The sequence below is a fragment of the Passer domesticus genome, chromosome 6, assembly GCF_036417665.1.
Source record: "Passer domesticus isolate bPasDom1 chromosome 6, bPasDom1.hap1, whole genome shotgun sequence".
Taxonomy (NCBI): Eukaryota; Metazoa; Chordata; class Aves; order Passeriformes; family Passeridae; genus Passer; species Passer domesticus.
The window spans coordinates 37,140,419-37,162,434 of record NC_087479.1 but is presented as its reverse complement, the minus strand read 5'-3'; the positions used below and the strand labels follow the sequence as shown (position 1 = coordinate 37,162,434).

The 22,016-nt window shown below is 43.5% G+C and overlaps 1 protein-coding gene across 5 annotated transcripts in view; it reads left to right on the top strand.

The window, feature by feature from the left end:
* Positions 1–22,016, top strand: part of MAPKBP1 (mitogen-activated protein kinase binding protein 1) — a 95,386-nt gene that overhangs the window by 33,888 nt on the left and 39,482 nt on the right. For all 5 annotated transcript variants that reach the window (XM_064424602.1, XM_064424604.1, XM_064424600.1 and 2 more), the window contains exons 4-5: positions 19,084–19,146; positions 19,686–19,743. In XM_064424602.1, the coding sequence (XP_064280672.1) occupies positions 19,084–19,146; positions 19,686–19,743 (121 nt within the window). The remainder of the gene's footprint in view (positions 1–19,083; positions 19,147–19,685; positions 19,744–22,016) is intronic.

The window sequence follows — 22,016 nt, the reverse complement described above, 5'->3', positions numbered from 1 at the left end:
TCTGGTCAGTTTAAACATCCCTCTAACTCTGCTCATCAATTTGGAGCCACTCTGATAGATTTTAGGGATTTTTTACATTAGTGTTCCTTACTGGGAAAACTGGTATTTGATATACTGGTATTTGATATTTGAAAACTACATGTCAGTGCAGCAGCTTCTTGTGTGCCGACCTGCACTGCAGCAACATCCAGCCACAGTCTCATCTCTTTTCACTGTGTCTTCCCCTGTTGCACCCCTCATCCTCAGCTGATTCACAGTATGGAGTGGAAGCCACTTAACTCCTCAGCCCTTCTGAGTCATAGCCCTCCTGGCTGTCAGGTCCTGCACTGACTGGCAGTGATGATGGTCTCCATCACAGCAAAGGGAGGAAGGGCATGAACAGGAAATGAGTGAATTGGTTTTAATCCATCTAGGAGCCTGCTCAACACATGTGTAGCTGTCTCACATAGCTGAGTGGTAAATCCTTCTGGAAGCTGAAAGAATGGAGATTTTTCTTTTCCAGAAGTGATTGTTGGTTTGCTGTCAAATACTTCTTTCCAGTTCCAGTAGATAGGCTGAGTGGTTTCCAGCCCATCCATATGTGGATGGAAAACTTTTTCTTGGAAAGTTTTAGTTGTAATTTTCCATCGTTATATAGATAGATTACTGCACAAGGTAATAAATGATCAGTTTAGAACAATTTCCCTTTAACTTAAGCTGTATATAACCCACAATGGAAGAATAACACTTAGGATAAACATTGTGTAACTTGAGCAGGTATGATGTTGTCTTGCTAATTCTTTCATCCTTAAAGTGGAAAGTTTTGGTCAGTGAGGTACAGTAACAGATTTTGAGAGGCAAATCTAACAGGTGACTGATGGTGAATGAGGCAACATGTTCTTCTGAACTGGGGTCTTTCCAAGACTTATGACCATTTTGGCCAGGTTAGAATTAGTGGTGACATTGGCAATGAAATCCTAATTTGTAAGTGAGTAAGTATTCCTGCCTTATGTCAGTGCCTGTTTTTATTAACTAATTGATCACATTGCTTGGGTGTCACAATGGTAGCTGCCTTTAGAAAACTCTAGGTGCACAGAAGGAATCCACTTCCTTATAGAGCTAGTACATGGTACATGTGCAGTTTGAGCACAGCTCTACTGCTCTGTGAAGGTACAATTCTTCACTAAATTTTGCTTAGCATAAACACTAATGCTATTGGGCTGTATCCCAAATGCAGCCTGAATTGGTACAGGGATTTTGAAATACTTGAGCTGCTGGGTTGCCAGTAGATAAATCCACTTCTACTGGTGCTGTCTCCTTCAAGTTTACTTACCAAAAGCTCTGAAAGAGAAGTTCTGTGTATCTTTTTGTATCTTTATATTGTAAAGGAGAATTTTGTGGTGTTGTAAAGAAGTAGAAACCTGCTATAAAATGAAGCCGAGTTCTTGTGTATGCTTCAAACCAAATTTTAGCATTTTTGGTCACATCAGAGGCAGGACAGTTGCCTTTCAAGAGTTAGACCTCTTTCCCTTCATCATCTCCCAGGAATCTGGAGTATTGTTAATACCTTTGTTCTGTGAGGCTACTGTGCTTAACATGCCATCTGGGGAGATTTTCCAGCTGGCACAATTGTGATGATGGGCTCAGAGATGAAGATAAGAAAATCCCCTTTAAGTGAGATCGTTAAACATAATTAGAATCTGTACTGCAGAATGGTTTGAGTAGGACCACTACAACCAAACCCAGCAAAACTTTGTGTCAGAAGTGGGCAACACTGGGTTTCAAAAAGATGTGTCCAAAAAGATGATAAAAAGTAGCCAAGCCCTTCGTTTCCTTTCCTTCCCCAGCAATAGCAGATTTCTCAGAAAGAAGCAGGGATACTTTGTGTCTCAAAACTGCCTGTGTTAAATACCCACTGGAGAGGAAGGAACGGATCTGTACTGAGGCATGAAGACCGAAGTGTAACAAGACTTCGTTCACTACTTGCCTTTATTAATGTAGATTGGGAGGAGGGGAGGGTTTAGCTGAAGAAATAGCTGTAGAGAAGAAGGGTGGGCTGAAGAAGACTGATGCAGTCTTAGTTTCTGGCAAGAGAGTGAAGTCTGTATGTGGGAAAAAACAATGGAGATACGCTTTGTAAGAGTGCTTTATTCTCAGGCCCAATAATTGTAACTGATATTTTAATTATCAGAGGTGGATTTAAGGGGGCTATGGCCTCTCCTCTGTTCTCTTGCAGTTGAGCCATGACATTCACAAGTAACACTCATGCAGTTTGGACTAATTGCCCTGCTCCTAGCAGCTGGATCCAGTTCTGAATCCCCATCATTGCACTTCAGACAGAAAAGGTCCTGCCTGCTGGGGGAGGGGCAGTCTTTCTTGTGTGAGCTGGCTCCACATGTCCATAACAGCTAGAGAGGAATTTTTACATTGTTTTTTTCTTGGTCTCCCTTTTTGGTCTCTCCTTTCTTGGTTTCTCCAATGAGTACTGGAGACTCTTCCACACTGAATCCATTTCTCTAATAAAACTGCACGTAAAGAGTGGAATTGTTTGCTGAACAGTTGGGTATTGATCAGTTCAGCTGTAATCTTGCTTGGTTTGCCAGAAGAGAAGACAAATAAGCAAACAAAGCAGTACTAGCAATCACCTGGAGGGTGATTTCCTGTAGGGAAACTCCCCTGGTTTAAGACTTTACCTGAACTGGAGTCAAACCTGTTAAATTGACTTCTAGGCAGTTTTCATCAGCCAGTCCCCTAGTGTGTGTATGTGGCTGCTTTTGATCACTTGCCTAATTAATTAAAATTCTTTACCTTTGACAACCAGCAGAGGACATAACATTTGATAGAATCTTAAATAATGAGGTAGCTGTAGATGGGCAGCAAACCTGTTGCCCAGCGGTAAAGGAGAAAAATAGGACAAAACCTCAAAATAGCTGGGCAGAAAAGCTTCTTACTAAACTGGAGGGAGACTTAGTCAAGTCTGCCAAAAGTGCTGCAGCATACACTGAAGACTGCAGCACTGGGGTGCTGTCAGACAGCTGAAGGGAATATGTTGGGAACTGAGCCCTTGACACTCTGAGAGCTCAGCTGCTCCATGGGGAGTTGGTTAATGCCATCTTTGCCAGCTGTGGAGTAGCTCTTGTGGTGGACAGTGGGAATCTTGTGGAATGCTTGGCTTCAGACCTTGTGTGACTTCTACGTTGTGTCACTCTGGGTCTTGAAAGATGAGTCAGAGCAGTGCTGATGTTTGGTGTTGGTCCCTTTGAGACAAGCAGCTGTTGTGCTGTACACAGAGTGCTGTTCCCCTGTGCACAGAGCTTCTGGGTCCTTGTCCTGAGTGCCACATGCTAATCCAGCCTTCAGGTTACAAGGGGTGGGTCGCTGCTCTGTAGCCAGCTGCTACAGCCTGGGACAGATGGAGATGTAATGTGATGCTTTATCCTACAGTTACTATTTGAGGATCTGGCATCAGCAATAGGTCTGATATGGCACCCTCCTTCAAGCCTCCAGGTACCAATGTGTCTGTTTATTCCCTGTCTTTCAAGAGAAGCCATGGGATATGAGCCCTGTCTCCCAAAATTTTCTTGTGTAACCCATGCTATCTGGGATCAGCCTGTGCTCATCCATGGTTTTGTAATTCTTCCTTTCTGTCAGGCACCTGGAAAAGGCTGGACTTTGCAGCTAAGCTCAATGTAGGAGCACATTGCTGCCTCCCTGTCTGGCTACAGAACCTCCTGTCCCAGAAGGAGCCCAAGCTGTGTCGCCTCTTGCAGCCCTTCCAAGGACCTGTGACAGGCAGTACCCACTCTCTGCACTCAGGGTGAATCAAAGTGGAAGACTGGTGGCCCTGTGTAAAAGTTTGCTGCTATTTATAAAAACAAAACACTGCAAGCCAGAAAACTTCAACTAACCCCAAACAGACCCCCAAAAGCCACAACAAGGAGCCTTGACTTGTTTAGACTGGCAGATGGTTTTTGATACCTAGATTTAATTGAGAATTTTTCAAGGGAATGGTCCAACCGAAATGAAACATTCTGGGATGTGTTTCACGAATTTCTTCATAGGAAATCTGTAGAGAAAGGGAATATTTGAGAGGAAGCAGATGCCTTTCCCCAGAAAGAGCAGCCTGAGGATCTCCTTAGGATGTGGGAACCCTGCTTTGAGTTGAACAGAAAGCTGAGTTCAGTTCAGAGGTGATCTGTTAACTCTATTCTTCCTTCCTATTCTCACCTTCCGATATGCATGGTTGGGTCCAGGAAAGTCATAGAATGATAGAATTTGGGTTGAAAAGGAACCTTTAGAGGCCATCTAGTCCAACCCACCCTGCAGTAAGCAGGGGCATCTTCAACTAAACCAGTTTGCTCATCTATCACCCCTCTGGACAACCTGTTTCAGTGCTTCACCACATTACTTTTCTTTTTGTAAAAAAATTCTAATTTGGATCTGTTCTCTTTTAGCTTAAAGCCATTTCCCCCATTTCCCATTACAACAGGCTCTACTAAAAAGTTTGTCCCCATCTTTCTTGTAAGTCACTGTTAAGTTTTGAAACGCCACATTAAGGTTTCCTGGAGCCTTTTTGTTTCTAGGCTCAGCTCTCAGCCTATCCTCACATGAGAAGTGTTCCAGTCCTCTGGTCATTTTTGTGTTTTTTCACTGGGCTCTAGGAGATCCATGTCTTTCCTGTTCTGAGGATTCCACACCTGGATGCAATACATCAGGTGGGGTCTCACTAGAAGTGTATTGTTGTGTATTCTTTATGTTGCTCTATATTTGGAATGATACTGAGGGTTTGTCCAAAGGACAGGATGACTATTCTGAAAAAAGCCAGCAGTAGGGAAGAGTCAGTGTATTGTAGGGCATGGGGAACAGACTTCTTTTCTTTGTGTTTATAGTCCGTCGCAGGAATGGATGGTAAAGAAAAATAATTTTGTTTCTCCCAGCTTGCACCATTTCCTAAAAAGAAAAGTAACAGTTTTCTATTTTCTCCCTTATGGATAGTAGGAGTTGTGCATTAAATAATGACTATATTTAAAAAGGGGGGAAAAAAGGGATAATGGGAAAAATGCTGTGTTGTACACCAATCCTTCCCTGTGCTAGTTTGGACACTTTTCTCCCAATACCTCACACTAACCTTCCCTCAAGGTGGTAAAGCCCACAAAGACACGTGGTGCTGCCTTTCAGAGCCTCTGCAGTGTGATGCTCCTGCTCCATGTCCCACAGCTGGTTCCACGAATGGGACACAAGCCCAGCTGATGCTGCAGTGCCTGCACACACACAAAGTTAAGGACATGATTGTGGCAAAAACCACCGGATGCTACTGGCTCCACTCCTTCTGTGTCCTTGTTTTCACCTGTTTTAAGTGCTGAGCAAGCCTGGTCCTTAGAGAGAGGATACAAAATGGGGCAGTGGTGGAAAGGCTCTCAGAATGGTTTTTGGAAGGAAATGGGATGGAGTTTGTGTAAGCATCCCTTCAGTGGTGTGTTTTACATTTTCCTTTTTTTTTTCAGAATACTTTTACATGCAAATTCTTTGATTACTAATTACCTTTGGACTCTGACCCTTCAGTACTGCAGCATGACACACAATTGTGTTAACTACAAGAAACTTTTGAGCTTAACTGGTGGTGAAGTTGGGGATGCTTTTTAGTGTAAGAATGAATTGCAGGACTCTTATTATGGGCCAAAGAAGGCTCCTTGCTTGCACTGTCTGTGTAGGCAGTGTGCATGTGCTCTTCCTACCAGTGATGGAAAATTTTGGAGAGGGGTTTTGTTCTGTATGTGGTGCTGCAGTGGTGTGAGTGAGCTGGAAATGAAGTTAGGTACTGTGGGTAGGGCAAGTAGTTAGGTAGCTCCTGTCCCACACAACTGGTGTGGCAGGTCCAAGCACTGCCTGTGCAATGTTTCTTAGGGGACCAAAAGTATTAGCTGAGTTCTCAAGAATATTAATGTCAGTGTGGATTCTTGCTGTTGCCAAAAATGTTAGTGATGAAAAAAGTGAGAGCAGGGAAATGGGAATGCTGTTATCTTTGCAAGGCTGCAATGAAATTCTTGTCACAGCAAAAGCACTTAACTGCCCTTGAAATTTCCCTGTGCTGGATTCCTGAGGCTGTGAGCAGGGAAAGGTAGGGCTTTTTGGAGGAGTCCTGCAAGTTTGTTGCTGTTTGGGTTGCCTGACAAACCATATTAAGGCAAACTACATAGTACATGCTTTTCACTGCTGCCATCCTAGTTCCAGGGCAAATATTCCAGTTCCCTCAAAAGGAAAGTTCCCTCATGACTGTCACAATATCTACAGCAGTTGCTGTTTTGATGATTGTATTGGTCATTTCTGATTTTAACCTGCCTTAAGAGGAACCCTGACTGTCCTCAATCCTAGAGTGTGTCAATTAGATTTTTAAATTGGGAGGCAAACTGGTAATAATCCCATGTAGATGGCTGGTTTGTTACTTTGTGCTTTGATCTCATTAACCATGTGAATTAAAGGTAAGTTGCTATTGAAAGGAAAAAAAAAAGGAGGAGAGGAGGAGGCTGGGGAAGCAGTCTCATGGTGAGGGTCATAAACTTGCAGTTTATGTGCAAAGAAATGGAAGCAAGAGAGTAAGCATGAGTGCTTTATTTGATAACAGAGCTAAACACTAAGGTAGAGCTCTGCAAGTGGGAAATTTTGACAGCTTTGGAAAGCTATTGCATGCTAGTGAAATAGGGAAGAGGAGTGTTGCAAAGCTCTCAGTATCTCAGCTATTTTGGAACATGTAGGCCTTTTCTCAGCTTGAGGCTCTGCAGCCTGCTGGGGTTTGCCCATTAGCTGAGAAAGGAGGGGGACAGCAGAGAGCACGAGTGCTCAAAAGCCTGTGTACCTGCAGGTAGCAGCCTGCTCTCTGCTCTACCTGCTCTGCATCTCTGCAGTTACACCTCCTAGCAACCAGTGCCTTGGTGCAGCAACACCACTGGCCTGTGAGCCAAGTCCTGAGCTTGCATAAGAGCAAGGGGGGGGAGTGGGGACTGAATAGCAAAGTCTGGGATGAAAATGAGATACCAGCCGCCTCAGCTGAACTCCACCCTTTCTAAGAATCTCAAAACAGGCACTGTGTCTCCTGGCAACCTTGACACAAATCACAGAGTTTAAGTTAAAAGAAGTACATACAGTCCAAAGGACATATCCCATCACCAGGTGTGAACAACTCCTTTTCCTCTTTGTGGAAGACCTGGCACTGTAGATGGTCTTAGGTCTCAGTGTCAGAAGGCAGTGAGTTAAAGGTGAAAGAGCATAGTGTTAGGATAGCTAAGGAGTGCCAAGAAAATGGTGTATTTTGTTTATTGTAAGCATGCCCTGACTATTGCTTAGGAACCAGATGTAGGACTTGGCCCCCCTCCCTGCTGCACTGGAAGATGTGCCCTGAAACACATGCTCACATTGGCCTGTTGTGCACCTGAACCTGGTTCTTTCACCTGGCAGCCAAGGACTGACAGAGCTGATACCAGCCAATTTCCTGCCTTTGGAGTCAGTTGTTATGCTTTTGCAATGCTGACCTAATACTTTTTAGGAAGTACTCTTGGTCTTGGACTCTAACCTGACAACATTTCTCTGTGACAGGAGATATACAAAAAGCAAAACTGAGTTTTATCATGATTTCTTCTCCTTCCAGGAAAGCTGTCTTTTCAGATCTCCCGACAACTGATGCTCATTAACTACTCTGAAGAAAAATTGCAGTGCATTTAAAATGCTCTGTATTATGCTGAGATAGAGGTAGAGCAGAAGTAAATGTTCATCTTTTGTGAAAGGCAGGGCTGTCACAAGGCTTCTAAAAAGATAATATGTGCAGAATTTAACTTTGCCAATCTGGCAATGTCTGAGCTGTTCCTTCTGTGAGAAGTGGCTAGGCTGGGAGAGGGAACTGGCATGAGCTGTGGATGTTTGGGCCTGGGAGCTGCAGCAGGCTTCCTGTGCATTGTGGTGTGGACAGTTGTGGGGAGAAGCAGGCCCCCCCTGCCCCTTCTTTCAGCATCTGCCAGCCTGACCTTGTAGGGTGCTGAGTAGGCAAGGCTGGCAGGAGGCTTTAGTGCCTTTTTGTGGATCTGGCAGCCTGCTGCCCAAGGCAATTGTGAGCTTTGCCCGCGCCTAGAGAAGTGGAAAACAACTGGCTATTTGAGCAAGTGATTCTTTAACTTCATGCTTTCCAAGAAGCATTCTTTTTCTGTGTGTGTGTTTGGTGTGGTTTTGTTTTGTTGTTGGGGGTTTTTTTTGTTTTTGTTTTGTTTTGGGTTTTTTTGTTTGTTGTGGTGGGTTTTGGTTGTTTTCTTTTTTTTTTTTTTTTTTTTTGATTGACACTCTTGCAGAGATATGGCCTGGATTATGCTTACTGAAGCATTCAAGGGGAAAAGCTGCTCCAGTTTCTTTGCTGCAGTGGGGGCTTTTGCTGCCTCCTCTGGAATGCAGGAGAGATCAATAATGGGTCAGTGGACCCTGGAGGGGTATTCCAGTACCTTACCCTAGGTGTGACCATCCAGGGGGATGGTGGTGGAGAGGGGGCTGGCAGACAACATTAAATTTCATTGGTTTTTTGTTTTTCTCCTTTGAATGATGCCATTTTAATATTGATACACTTTGTACTCATGGTAAAACAGTTAAAGCCCTGAGGCATCAGCCATGAGCTGTCATGTTGGTCTGCCCCAGATGATTAGTTTGATGTATGCATCTTTCTCCCTGCTCTTGAGTTGCTCAGGCACAATGAGGGAATATTCTGGCTGTGCATGCTGCTGGAAACAGAGGTGTTAGCCGATTGCTTGAAAGCAGGATATATTTTTCCTTTGGGACTTGGTTTTAAAGGAAGGCACATATTCAGTTCTTGAGGCTTCATGGCATGGTGTCAACTGCTCTTGCAGGGAAGTTGGTGCAAACCTGAGCCAGATTTCTCTGTGTAATCCCAGCTGGTCTGCAAATCTCTGCAAGGAGCTGCTTGATCCCAGGAGGGTACCTTCAGAGAGCTCCCATCTTCTCTTGTTATACCATTGGGTTGAAAGCTGAATTTGCTCAGCACGTGATGGCAGATTTGATTATTTTGCAGTAATTTTATTGTAAACTTTGCTTCTCTTTATCTTTTTCTTGCCTTTCCCTCTAAACTGCTCTATGTCTGTTTTTTAAATTTTTTAGATTTTTTTTTCTTGAACTTGTCTTTCATTGCTTTTTCTTCCCCTGTATGTGAGTCTTTTCTCTGAGGCATTTGCTTGGGCTTTGTTGTTCATGGGCAAAGAGGAAGCACCCCTTACATATGGGCTGTGTACGTGCATAGATTAAAAAAAAGCAGGAATTTTTTGTTGGTATAACTGAATTCATAACACTCTAATTCATTAATCATTTTACCACTAATTATGACAAAAAAAAGGACTATGATTACTCTAATGCATTCTAGACTACTAGAATGCATTAGGGTAATCCTATTTAAAAATGTCTCAATAATTGTGATAGTCCAATTAAAACTGTAATACATTTCTTTGTTTCTGTTTGGTTTTTCTGCTGTTATGCTCACCCTTATGTTGCTCCTCTGGATCTTAAAGTCAGTTGTTGAGGGTAAATCTTCAGCTTTGTAGCCCTTCTCTGGGAAGAGTAGGATGTGGGTTTTACTGGATTCTTCCTTACTCCAGTGTTCATCTGGATAATTTTTAATATGTTTGCTAATACACTTGCACATCTTGCACTTGTACAACTCCATGCTACTTCTAGAATTCACTATATATTATGTCTTTAATGCATGTTGGATATTTTTCTTTGTTTTATCTGCTACCCCTAAAAGCTGATTTTTTTCAGCTCCAGGTCTGTATGGTTTTTAACAGACCGTGTGTGAATTGTTTGCAGTGGTTTAGTCTCCAATGGCAAACATGTGCCTCCTCTCTTATCATCCCATTCCTGCACTCCTCTGCACTGCATCCTGCTTCTCCACTTCTCAAGGCCTCTGCTCTCATACCATGCCTGCATTTTTCTTCACTATGCAGTCATTAGTTGTAAATATCTTAGGCTACATAAAATAGCTGTTGGTCAACGTTGTTTATATAAAACTATGGTTGTACTCCACAAAAGATAAACAGAAGTAAAACAAATCATCTATAGACACCTGGTCAGTTACAGAAATTGCTGTCACAGCTCAACCAAGTAAAACAGAGCTACAAGCAGGTCAAGAAAAGTTCAGAGCATGCAAACCCAGGCAGCCCAAGGCCTTTGAGACTCAGTAAAAAGTTTGTGGCCTGTTGCTGAAAATGGTAAATCTGAGGCTGTCAGCCAGATAGTGATTGAAGAGGGACTGGATCTTGAGAGCAAGTGGAGGGGTGGAGCACAACCGGGGAGCAAGAGATCCCCAAAGCAGGTGTCTTGGCTGGTCTGTCAGGACAGATAGTTGTTCTTTTCTCCTTGTTGATGTTCCTCGGACAGCTGTAACTTTGGGAGAGCTCAGCATATGGAAACAGGACCTTTCCCAAGAATTAACATAGTATGCTGTGATTCTGTAGTGTTCATCCTGGAAAAAGTTGCATTCTCTGTCTTGCATGTGGAGCTCTTCAGGTTTTTAGCCATGTTCGGGCTCTTTGTTTCATCTCTCTTGGTCACACCTGGAACCAGCCAGGTGCTGTTCAAGGCTCCAATTCCTAGTGCTTCTCAGTCTTTCTTGTCTGTCTGATCAGCACATTTTCTGGTCATTAACTATCCCAGTGATCCTTTTGTTCCTCCAGTCTACCTCTCATCAGTTGTCCATTGCTCTAACCCCTGGGGCTGCTGCTCATCTGCAATATTCCGTGGGTGTTTGCCACGAGTGCTGAAATAAAATGCAGCTCTGCAACTCCTAGCCCAGTTAATTTGATACTGCATGTAGGTGTATTGTTGGCATTGCTTCCCTGCCCCTAGGCAAGTGAGTGGTTTTGGAGAGAGGGAGAGAGAAATGTGCGCTCTCTATGTGCGTGTAAATGTTATAGTCAGCCATATGTATGCATGTGTCTGTGTATATACCTAAAAATATATGTGTGTCTGTCTGCACAGGCATTTGTCATCAGTGCCCTGTCTCTTTTGAAGCTTGTCAGATGTGCAGACTGACAGATGTTTCAGTCTGTGTAAGTACAGCTTTGTGTGGCTTCATTTTTCTACCTACCTTTGCTGCAGGCTGGAGGACAGGTGGAGTATCCTGCAATGCAGCAGAGATGGTCTGTCCTTGATTCTGCTAGGACAGGGTTTTATTCCTGGTTTCTCATTCATGAGGATTTTTTTCCCTCTCCTGGCTTTGACTTGTGGAAGGGAATGGTGTTTTGAAGGTGAAGTTCCTGCTGAATCACTGGTGACTAGGTAGCCGTGAGCCATGACAATTAACTGGAAACATTTTCATCTTCCTTGCCACTGCAATGATTCCCAGTTAGTAAGCTGGTTTTAATTTCATGGTTTTCCTCTGAGGCCATTTTTCTCTGTCTGCTTTCCCTACATACACTTCTTGCCCAAGTCTTTCACAATTTATGTCTGGCTTAGCTCTTTGCCTCCCAGGAAAGGTGCCTCATTGTGCAGCTCTGTAAAAAGCCATCACTCTCCTGAGGGCACTGCTGCCATGTCTCTGGCTCCAGTGTGGCTCCTCTGGAGTTGTGTACAACTTATCCAGTGGGAGATGGGACCCAGGCTGTCTTTCTCTCTGCATCCATTTCATGTGAAGTGTTTTCCCGAGTCATCACCCTGCCTTGTATTTACCCAGTGTCAGAAGGCTTGCTAATTTTAATCCTCCTCCTCTTCTTCTGTTCTACCTCTTTAAAAATAGCATGAAAACCTCCAATGGTAGGTTAAAGATTTTCCACAGGCAGTAGTTGTAGGGGGGTGAGGATATGTTGCAGTGAGATCATCTGGACCTGCTAGAAATCACTGTAGCCAGCCCATGAGGACGGGCAGCACCTTGAAGGCAGGAAGGAAAACTTTTGCAGTTTCTCATCTGTGGTCCTGCTAAAGCTGAAACTTCAGTGGTGTCTTGTGCATGCAAGAAGAGAGGTCTGGACTGATCGATGTTACAGTCACAATCTCTGCTTGTTATTGGATCTTTTTATCTGTTCATGTGTTGAGTTTTTTTTTTTTTGAAGTATTTTTAAAGGGTTTTGGGTGCCATTTCAGATCTGTGCATCTGTTCTCTGCCATCTGCAGCTTGAGGTTAGGGACACAGCTGGTTGTTTTAAAGATGTAGTCTGGCAGGTGTAGAGGGGCTGCTGAGAGCAGCCAGTGGAAACTGTTGGCTGTGTGTGGCAGGAGGTTGTGTTATCCCTCCCTGTGCAGGGCAGGAACTGAGGAGAAGCTTTCTGGGCACTCAGCCCTGTCCCCTCATCTGCAGCAGGGCCTGTTCAGGTAGACAGACACAAACCACATTGGCAGCAGAAGATCATGAGGATGGTAGCATCCCTGCCAGATGACAGGGAGAGAAAGCTGCCTGTTTTTCTGGATGCCATCAGATCATGTAGGTATTGGTGGAGATTTTGCAGGGCTCTCAGCTTTGAGGTTCAGTTAGGGTAATGGACAAGGTGAATTCAGTAGGCTGAAATGGTGGTGAGAACAGAGGCTGCCCTTGTCTGTTTGGGGATTATCCCTATAAATCCTTGTCAGTTCAGCTCTGCTGCAGTTTGGTCTGCTGCTCTCTCTCCTCTCCATGTGGATGCACATTGCTTTATGATATCTCTTAAAGTCAAATTTCTGAAGGCTGAGGAAAGAGTCTGGACAAGTATCTTAAAACATGCCCTGTTCTTCCCTAGGACCGGGCTATTGGAGGCAAGAATTGGACTGCAGTTTGTCACAGTTCTTCCTGTGGTTTTTTTTTTGGAGCAGAGCCTATTGTGTGATGTATTTGAGCTCCCACTCCTGCAGATTTGGGGTGCGATGCAGCCTTTTAAATAGAGCGTGTCCCTGGTTGGCAATCAGAAATTTCTACCCTATTAGTTTAGTGACACTAAAAATATCACTGACTTTCTTTTGCACAGTGGGTTTCTTGTTCTGTATCTGTGGCTTTTCATTAGCCTGCCTTGGTTTCTGAAGCATGAATTTAGCTGTACCTCTCAGGCTCCCACCTTTTTAGTTAACTCTATCACAGATTGGTACAGGGAGCTCTGGAGGCTTTTCTGCTCAGGCAGTGACACCCAGCTCTTAACCTCTCAACAGATAGATCTTTCTTCTCAGCATGCATGTAATTAATACAGTTTGCATGAAAATACCTATTCAGTTACATAGTCAGTGTGCACATCCTCTCACTGTTAACCCATTCCCAGTACTGGCTATGAATTAAAGAAGCTTTTTGGCAGGAAGAATTGCCACATTGAAAATTAACACCAGCTTCTGTAGACACTGCTTTGCTCTGATCAAGCTTGCCATGGCAACCAATGCAGTGTAAAAAAGATTTTGTTCTTATCAAAGTCTTTTTTCCCCCATGAATTTAGTGCATAGGAAGCTGTTGCACTCTCATTTGAATAGCTTCGGGTGAGGAGAAGAGAGCAAGCCATGAGCCAGAAATTGAGAAATGGACCAGTTTTGAAGGGATAGGATTGTTTGCTCTTTTCATTTATTCTTGCAGCGCCATGAAAGGAGTATATTGTGGGGGAGAAAAAAAGAAAGCTAATGTTTGTTTTCATGTCTTAATGGAGTTTCCTTTCCTTGGTAGAGCATCCTGTTCATAGCATAGGCTCCATGCATTTGGGAGAGGAGGACTTGACACATGAGCTTTGCCTACAATCGTGTGTCCCATGAAATACGGCAATGCTGAGTTGGTTGGTAGATTGGAAAGGAATGCTACTGCAGCCTTTTCATTTTCCCAAACCCCTTGTAAGGGGAATCCGTAGAGGAAGGAGAAGGGAAAACAGACTTCTGCAGAAATTTGATTTTTGTCAGCTTGTTGAGGAAGGATATGGCTGGGGTAAGGCAGCTGATAATAGAGGGATGTTCTGGGAAACAGGAGGACAATAAGAAGAGTAAAATGCCCAGAAACTATGATTTGGTAAGTGCAGAAGTGAAGCCAGTAGAAGAAAAGTCAGAAGTAAAGGTGGGGGGAGCTGAATGGAGTGACCCACTGCCACTGACTTAGTGAGTCATATACTTTGTGTAAATGTGATACTGATGTCTGATTCCTCTCCTCTCCTTATATGCTATTTAGCCTAGGAAAATTGCTCATTTTTATATTTTGTGGGCCTTTTTGCTTTTCCTGGAGCCACTGGAAACTACTGTGACATTCCATGCCTATCCTCTCCTTTCCTCTCCCTGTTTTTTATCTGCACATAGGATGCACATTTGTGAACATATAACCTTCATGGAAGTTTGGAAAGCTCTGCAAGGAACCTTTCTTGTTGGCTGATACAAATGAGCTCCCTGATAGACAATGCTCATGTTGTTGGTAAAAACCTTTGACACTGCTGTGAGAGCTAATTCTGTCCTACCCTTGTGTTACCTGGATGTCCCACAAGAAAGAGGCATAGTGGGAAGGATTGCCCAGCCAAGCTGTTTATAAAAGCTGCTTGCATCAGGAAGGTGTGCTTAATGGTTGTGAGGTGGCACCATAGACTGGAAATTACACCTTTCAATATGTGTGCCATTGCCAGCAGCTTCTGCAGGAACCAGCAAGCCAACAAACAGGACACTTGATCTCAGCTGGCTGATATATGGTTTGTGCAGCAGTAATCCATACAGGAGTGAATAGTTTCTATAAATGTCCTGGAAATCAGAATATACTTGTGGATTAAAAAGGTGCTCTGATCATCAAGCCTTGTCTGCAGCTGCAGAGGAGATAGGGTTTGTGCTGAAACATGAGTGCTAACCATGTTGATGTTCTCAACAGCTGATGTGTGCCAGGCTCTGTAGGTCTCATGAGGTGTTTCTGGAGCTAGCCTTAGTTTGCATGTTGGCACTAGCATTCAAAAATATATCTTCAGACAAAGGTGTCTTGAGCACTTGAATTTGTTTTGAAAGCTTCAGTTTGGGAAAGGGGTGGAATGTGTGGAACAGGGGATGTGACCATCGTGGAACTTTGGGTTTGAAGTACTTTGCTTTGTCTACATGCACAGCTGGAAGCTGTGAATAAAAAGATCAGTGCTCTCTTACCATTCATCCTTTCCTATCCCTCTGGCTGTAAAATACTGAATGCAGCCTTATAAAGAAGAAAAGGTGGAGGACGGTTATATGGGTGTATGCTCTTTGATGCAACTAATTTTCCATGGTAGTTATATTTATTATTTTAACTACTGTAAGATTAAATCAAGCATAAATGGAAAGGAGTAGATATTTTGACTCTCTCAAGGGCTTGATAACCTTACTGGATAGGAGGCAGTGAGGAGTAGGTGGGTCAGCAACCTGATCATTCAGTGTCTTCATTCAGTTTATTTTGATTTCCTTTGCTAAAATGGAGCATGCCTAGAGTATTAATGGGTTCTGAAATACTTTATTTAGGAAGCTGCTGCAGGTTTTGCTGGACTGAGCTGACCTGTGAGTGGCAATGGAGGCCACCCTGTGTCACTGAGCTGCTTAGGTTGTAAAAGAACCTCAGACCATGGACCATTAACCTAGCAGTGCCAAGCCACCACTAAACCATGTCCCTGTGTGCCACATCTCCACATCTTTTAAATGCCTCAGGGGATGGCAATTCAACTACTTTTTTGGGAAGCCTGTTGCAGTGCTTGACAAGCTTTTGTGTAAAAAAATATTTCCTAATATCCAATCTAAACCTTTCTGATGCAACTTGAGGCTGTTTTCTAACACTCTGAAGATATTAAAGAACTAGAAATAGTTTTTGCCAGTTGTGGAAATGTGCTCTTTAGGATGGGGCAGAGTAGAATCCTTCCCAAGCATTTTGAGAGGGAGCTGGTTTACAAACTTGGATGCTCGTGACTCCCAGAACAGGATCTGTGCCTCACTGTATGATTGATGGTTTGTGGTTTGCCATCTTGCTTAATAGGGTGTCCTTGGAGTTGGCTGAAGTGTTCATTGCCCTTGTGTGTGGCAGAGAGAACAGGAATGGTGGAAAATCAGCATGGGACAGCATTGCATTAGGGTAGCTTTTGTTGGGTAGCAGTTAATTTAAGAAAACAAGTTCAGAAGACTAATTAATCCTGGCTAAATGGCTTTGTTGGCAAGAAGGTCATAACTAATTACTAAGTTTTGTTAATTAATAACTGACAAATCAAAATATCTTCTTTTGCTGAGCTTATGGGTTAAAATTACTATTTTGTGATATGAATCAGTGCTTGCTCACCTGTAAGGAGATACTGTGATTTATCCCCCTGCCCCTCCAGTTAGTGTTTGTTAATTATGGGTCAAACTCAGTGAATCAAGAATAGAGTTAAGACAAAGTTAAAATATCCACATTTGTGATAGCTGCTCTGGCACTAGGAGCTGTGTGGCTCTTCAAGACAAATCAACAGACCTTTTCGTGTGTGAGCTGCGTGGTGGCTCTTACCTCCCCTGTAGGCTCTGGGTTTGGCCAAGGTCTGGAGAGGGGGGAGGAAGCCTGCTGGCACACAGACTGTTCTGGGGTGCCACTGTGCTAAAATTCATGACTGTAAGCGGCCAAAAGTTCAGCCCTGTGAGTTAATAATGGCACAGCCCTGGATCTTTGTGGCTCACTACACTATTCTAGGAAGTGGTTTGTTTGCTTGCCTGGTTTGAAGACTGTGGTTTATATTTTGTATCTTTCCTATGTTTTTTAAACTGTGTTCACTTCTCTGAAGTCCTGTTTCTCTGCTGAGTTCCTCACAATAAAACAGAAACTTGACTTTCAGAGCTGCTTAAAGTCTTCGCGAAGATTTCATGTCTTCCCTTTATTCTTTCTGATTTTTTTGAAGTTTATTTTAAGCAAAATTCATCCTTATTTTAACTCTGCAGGATTTTGGTCCATTAACCCTACCCTAACCATAATGAGGTTTTTGCTTTCTTTTTCTGATTAGCTGGAAGCTTGGGATTAGATAGATTTTCATATCTGCTAACTTCCTATTTCATATCTTGTGATTTGCAAGGCTTAACCTTTCCTGACTTGTTAATGGAACATAAACCACCTGCTTCTTTGCACTAATCCCTCAGAAATATGTAGCATGGCTTTGACTTGAAACTCTCCAGCTGGGTTCCCCAGGGTAAAAAGGATCAATTCTGGTCTGAACAAACTGCTTATCTACACTCTCTCTGCTCTTCCACACGGTTACATCTCCAGCTATGGCTGTCTTCCCTTTAACTGTCAAGAAACTTTGGTGCCTTTAATACCTTGGTCTTCAGGGTAAGGTATGAGTGGATAGGGGTGTGTGAAATGGCATGGCTGGAGAGTAGAGTAGTTTAAAGGAGGGGAAGGCATATCTTGTGCTTCCTTGGTGCTTTGGATGCTGGCTTTGAGCTAGCAATGTTAATAGAGTGTGGAAGGGCCAGCCAAGGACTCTTAGCTTAAGGTATTGGTGTGTCACTCCTCTTTTCTGCCTTCTTTTCAAAATTGACACTTCTCGTGGCAGTGTAGTCTGGTCAGACCAAAGACTAAAGCTGCCAGGGCTAGGTGAGGAGATGCCAGAGACATTGCAGGGCCCTGTCAACCCTGAGCTATGCCTGTAGCACTCCCAGCCCTGCCTGCTGCTGGGGATGTGGAAGGGGCCTGGAGTGATGTGGCTCTTGTTCCAGGCAGTGTGGTGCTAAGGTGTGCTTTGTCCTGTGCCTGAGTGTGCGCCGCCTGTCTTGAAATGGTGGTGAGGTCTGTAGGTGAGGTTCTGCAATGGATTTCTGTGGTGCCTCAGATTTTTGCCCTTCTAATTGGCTGTTTCAGGCCAATTCCTTTACTCCCTTACTCCAGGCCAACTCCTCTACTTCTCCTATGTGTCCTGCATGTTTCTCCCAGTGATGTCCGTAGCCTGGCTTGTGTTGCAAGCAAGCCCCAGCACGATGGCGATCTGAATGAAATCCTCAGCACAGCAAAGGCTGCTGGCAGTGGAGCAGGGACATCCTGCAGTGCTCCCCCAACACTGCAGTGAAGGAAGAGCTGGGACTCTCCAAACTCCAGCAGTGTGTTGTTGTAGAGGGACAGGCAAAACCCACAGTTTCTATTTTAGAGGTGAAGTGAAAAATATGGCACAAGGTCATCCGAGCAATTGTTACTCTATCTTTTTATTCCCATAACAGCATTTTGTGTTACTGGTTGTTACTGTCCTCTGCTGCAAGACAAATGCTGTTACATAAAGATTTAAAAATGGTCTTTAGGGTGTTTGTGGAGAGTGGGGAAGGCTTCAGTACCTGTAACAGCTGTAGGTTTAGTTGTGGTGGGCTGAGGCACGGAGGCAATGTGGGAGATGTGGGTCTCTTCTCCTTCCTTTCCCACCATGTCAGCAATAGAGGTGTTTTGCGCACAGTGGAGGTGATTATATTGCTTACCAGGAGCTTAGTATTGCTTGCTTTAGCAGGTCATCTTACTGAGAGATATCTGCAAGGCCCCTTGGCAAGCTGTTTATGCAGATAGACTTCTTAGGTCAATAGTTTTTTGGCATCGTATGTCTCACTTCTCAACCAGCCAGTCACTTCTTGTGCTATATTCAGTGGTTTCTGTCCTGTTTATCGTTAATGTCAGGCACAGAAATTTAGGGCCTCTAATTCTCCTTCATCCCCCCTGAAATCTTTTCCAAAAGATCTCCTATTTCTTTCTTCCCTACCTTCTTACTCTTACACCAGCCACAGTGCTTTGGTGCCCGGCACACAGAGTCACTTTTATGGGAGGGGACATAATCCATTAGGGCTTTGCACAAGCTTTTATGGTCAACCTTTCTGTCCAGCTTGAACAATCAGACTCAGGGTTCCTGGAGGTGGAAAAGTAATTATTTACAGTACTAGCAAATGGTATTCCTTGACGTGGGAGAGACATGATTTCCCTCTGGAATGTTCTGGAATATTCTTTTGCTTTCTGTTTTTTAGTTAACCTCAGGTCAGTCTGAGATTAGGGGGTAAAACAGCTTTTTGGGACTACTTTTGCTGTGTTTTTTTCTTTTTTTTTTTTTTTCTTTTTTTTTTCTTTTTTTTCTTTTTTTCTTTTTCCAGCAAGGATAGCTCTTTGGTTATCTTTATGCATGTGGTGATGTAATCTCTTTTTGTTTTTGTGTTTTCTTCGTTTAGGTGTGTTGTTGTGCTGTTCAACCCTAGAAAAAATAAGCAACATCATATTCTAAACAGCTCCAGGTGAGTAAAGCTTTAAGCTGGACTTGCTTTCTGTGAGGTGAATTCAAGACTTTATCGCTTGACTGAAGTGCAGGTGCTCCTGTTGCTCCAGGCTAAATCCCCAGGGTTAGAGTTGCCTTGGGGACAGGCTGCCTGCTGCTTTGACTCCAGCTCCTTCTCACGTGAGAAACATTGTGATCCCAAGAGGAACTGGTAATGGTCATGACATGGAGGGAATCTTACTACAGCTCCATGGCATCTTTTTTTTTCCTCCACCTAAAGTGATGACCTCATTATTGAAGCCAGCAGTGTGACATGGTCCTCCACCTGGAATAAAGGTGCAGCAATGAACCTCAACTTTTGGAGCTTTTCTGCTGCTGTAAGCTGCTGTTTGAGACTTGGGCAGCAGGGAATCCCCATGGCAAAGCAAAACCATTATGTCAGGCTATTATGAGTGACTTCAGCATTTTTTCATTTCATCCCAACCTACTCCCCAGTCGTGATGTCTTGAAATGAAGTCATATTGGAAATGTTTCTCAGTGTTATTTTCTCTGTTTTAGGAAAACAATTACAGCACTTGCTTTCTCTCCAGATGGAAAATATTTGGTTACAGGAGAGGTAAGTGTGAGAGGAGAGAGGATGCACCTTGTCTATTGCATTTTGAAGCAGGGCAGAGGGGCTTAGAAGAACCAGGCTGTTTTCACTCAGAGAAGTGAGTTCCAGTGTTGCCTCACTGTTCAGTGGACCTGCTGGCTTATGGGTGGCACTGGGTGCTCCTGCAGGGAGTTTTTCAACATGTCAGCTTGGGGGATGGATCTTCTGGAGTGGCATCTGTGGGCTGAAGGAAGAGTGAAAATAAACAAAAGGACACACAGCATCATTCTACTCTGGCATCAATGAAGAGTACATGGATGGTTCAGAATATTGGCCTGAGCTTAGCACTGTCCCTTCAGAATTTCAGGAAGTAACTGAAGCCAGAAAGTGTTGCAGGAAAAATGAAAAGTGCACATGGAGTGAAGTTTTAGGAATAGTCACAGAAGATGCTGGTGCCTGTGGTTTGGCATTGTTTGTTTGGCTGGGGGCAACAATTGCTTCCTCTTTCCCAACATGCCCAAGGGGGAGAATAAGGATGAGTACACTGTGTGTCTGTTCTGCATTAGAAGCTCAAGGCATGGGCTGTGTCATGAGGCTGGAATTGCTGGATGTTAAAAATCCACAGAAATGCTGACATTCCTATGGTTGGGCTTAGTTTGCTCTTGTGTATGATTAATGGCAGTTTGCCACTAGTCCCTGTGTCTCTGTAAGAGATGGGAAGGGAGCATGTGTGAGACAGGTCTCCTCCTGAGCCTCAGCCACAGGGAGGAGAAGTGTGTCACTGTCCTGTGTTGGAGCTGTCAAGGTGGAGACCGTTCTCTCCAGAGGTCCCCAGCATGGGCACCGTGATGGCAGCTGTCGTGTCCCCAGGTGGCTCCAAACCTGGGCCTGAATCCTGTATGGATCAGACCAAGGGTAGAAACAACAGTGGGGTTTTTGGATGGAGGCTACCACAACACATAAAAAGCATAAATTTTCCATCATTAGATGTTGTGATTAGGTGGTTTTGTTTTTTTTTTTTTGTGACAACATGAGGTTTTATAGCTCATAGTATTCAGTTCTGATGATTCTGGTGCCTTTTTTTATTTTCCTTTTTTAAAAAAACATTCTGGTGCTCAATGCTTTTCATGAGTAAGAAAAATGGTAAAAAATGAAGGGAACTTTTCTTACTAACAAACTTCTCTGAAAATTTATTGCAGTAAATGGAAAAGCAAAAAAAAAAAGAGGCTGTTCCAGTTATACTTGAACTTTGTAGGGGTTTTGTTATTCTTGATGTTGTGAGGGGGGGTTTTGGGGTTTAGTGTTGCTTTGTTTTGTTGGTTTTTTTCCTCCTTGTTGCAAAACATGTCTCCTCTTGCCTTGTTGTAAAGCCATTTATTTTTTTTTCAGTATCCTCCCACATGTCTGAGATTTGAATGATTGCTTAGTGTAGCAGTGTCCCCTGCTGGTGTCAGCACTGTCTGAGTTCATCCCCTATCCCACAGGGAAATGCTTTCTGAGTTCACTTTGTCAAGCTCCCTTGTAGCTGCATTATGCTAATTTTGCCTAATAACACCTTAGTTTTTTTCATGGCTGGCTTTTCAGGGAGGAGAGCATGGAGGTTAGTCCTTGGCTGCCCTACATATTAAATGTCTTTTACATATTTCAAATTCCTAAGAAAACTCTTTTTCCCCTGTTTTTAATTATTTTTTTTCTCCACATGGAGGTGTAGAGTCCTTGTCCATGGGGGTCACACAGAGCTGTCTTTTGGTGAGCATTTCTTAAAAGATGAAATGCGAATTCAGTTTGTTAAGGTCCTGGGGTGTATGCTAAGTTACTGGGAAATTGTTATATATATGTATGTATTTAAGTATAGCAGTTGTTTTGAAGAGCAGCTGATTCAGCTCATTGTAATATCTTGCCAGCCACCTTGAGACCTGAGCTCTGCGTTGCAGGAGGGAGGACTGTACCAACTGCAGTTAAATCTGACCATGGCATTTTTCCAGGCCACAAGCAGTTACTTAGCAGAGCTTTTGAGCAAGGCAATTAACACATGCACAATTTTAAGCTTTTAAAGCTTCGACTTCTACTTGTGATGAGACTTACCTCTCCCACACAATCAATTGACTAACTTAAAACCTATCAAAAAGGTACTATTTTGCCATGTTGCCATGGATATGTTATCTTACAAGCTACTGTTTTGACAGACTTCAATGTGCAATCATGAGCAGTTACTTGAGTAAGATTTGCCCATCAAGCACATTCTTTGGCCAGCATTTCAGCTCATCTTGTGCGCCTTGTTTTAATTTGGTTTAATA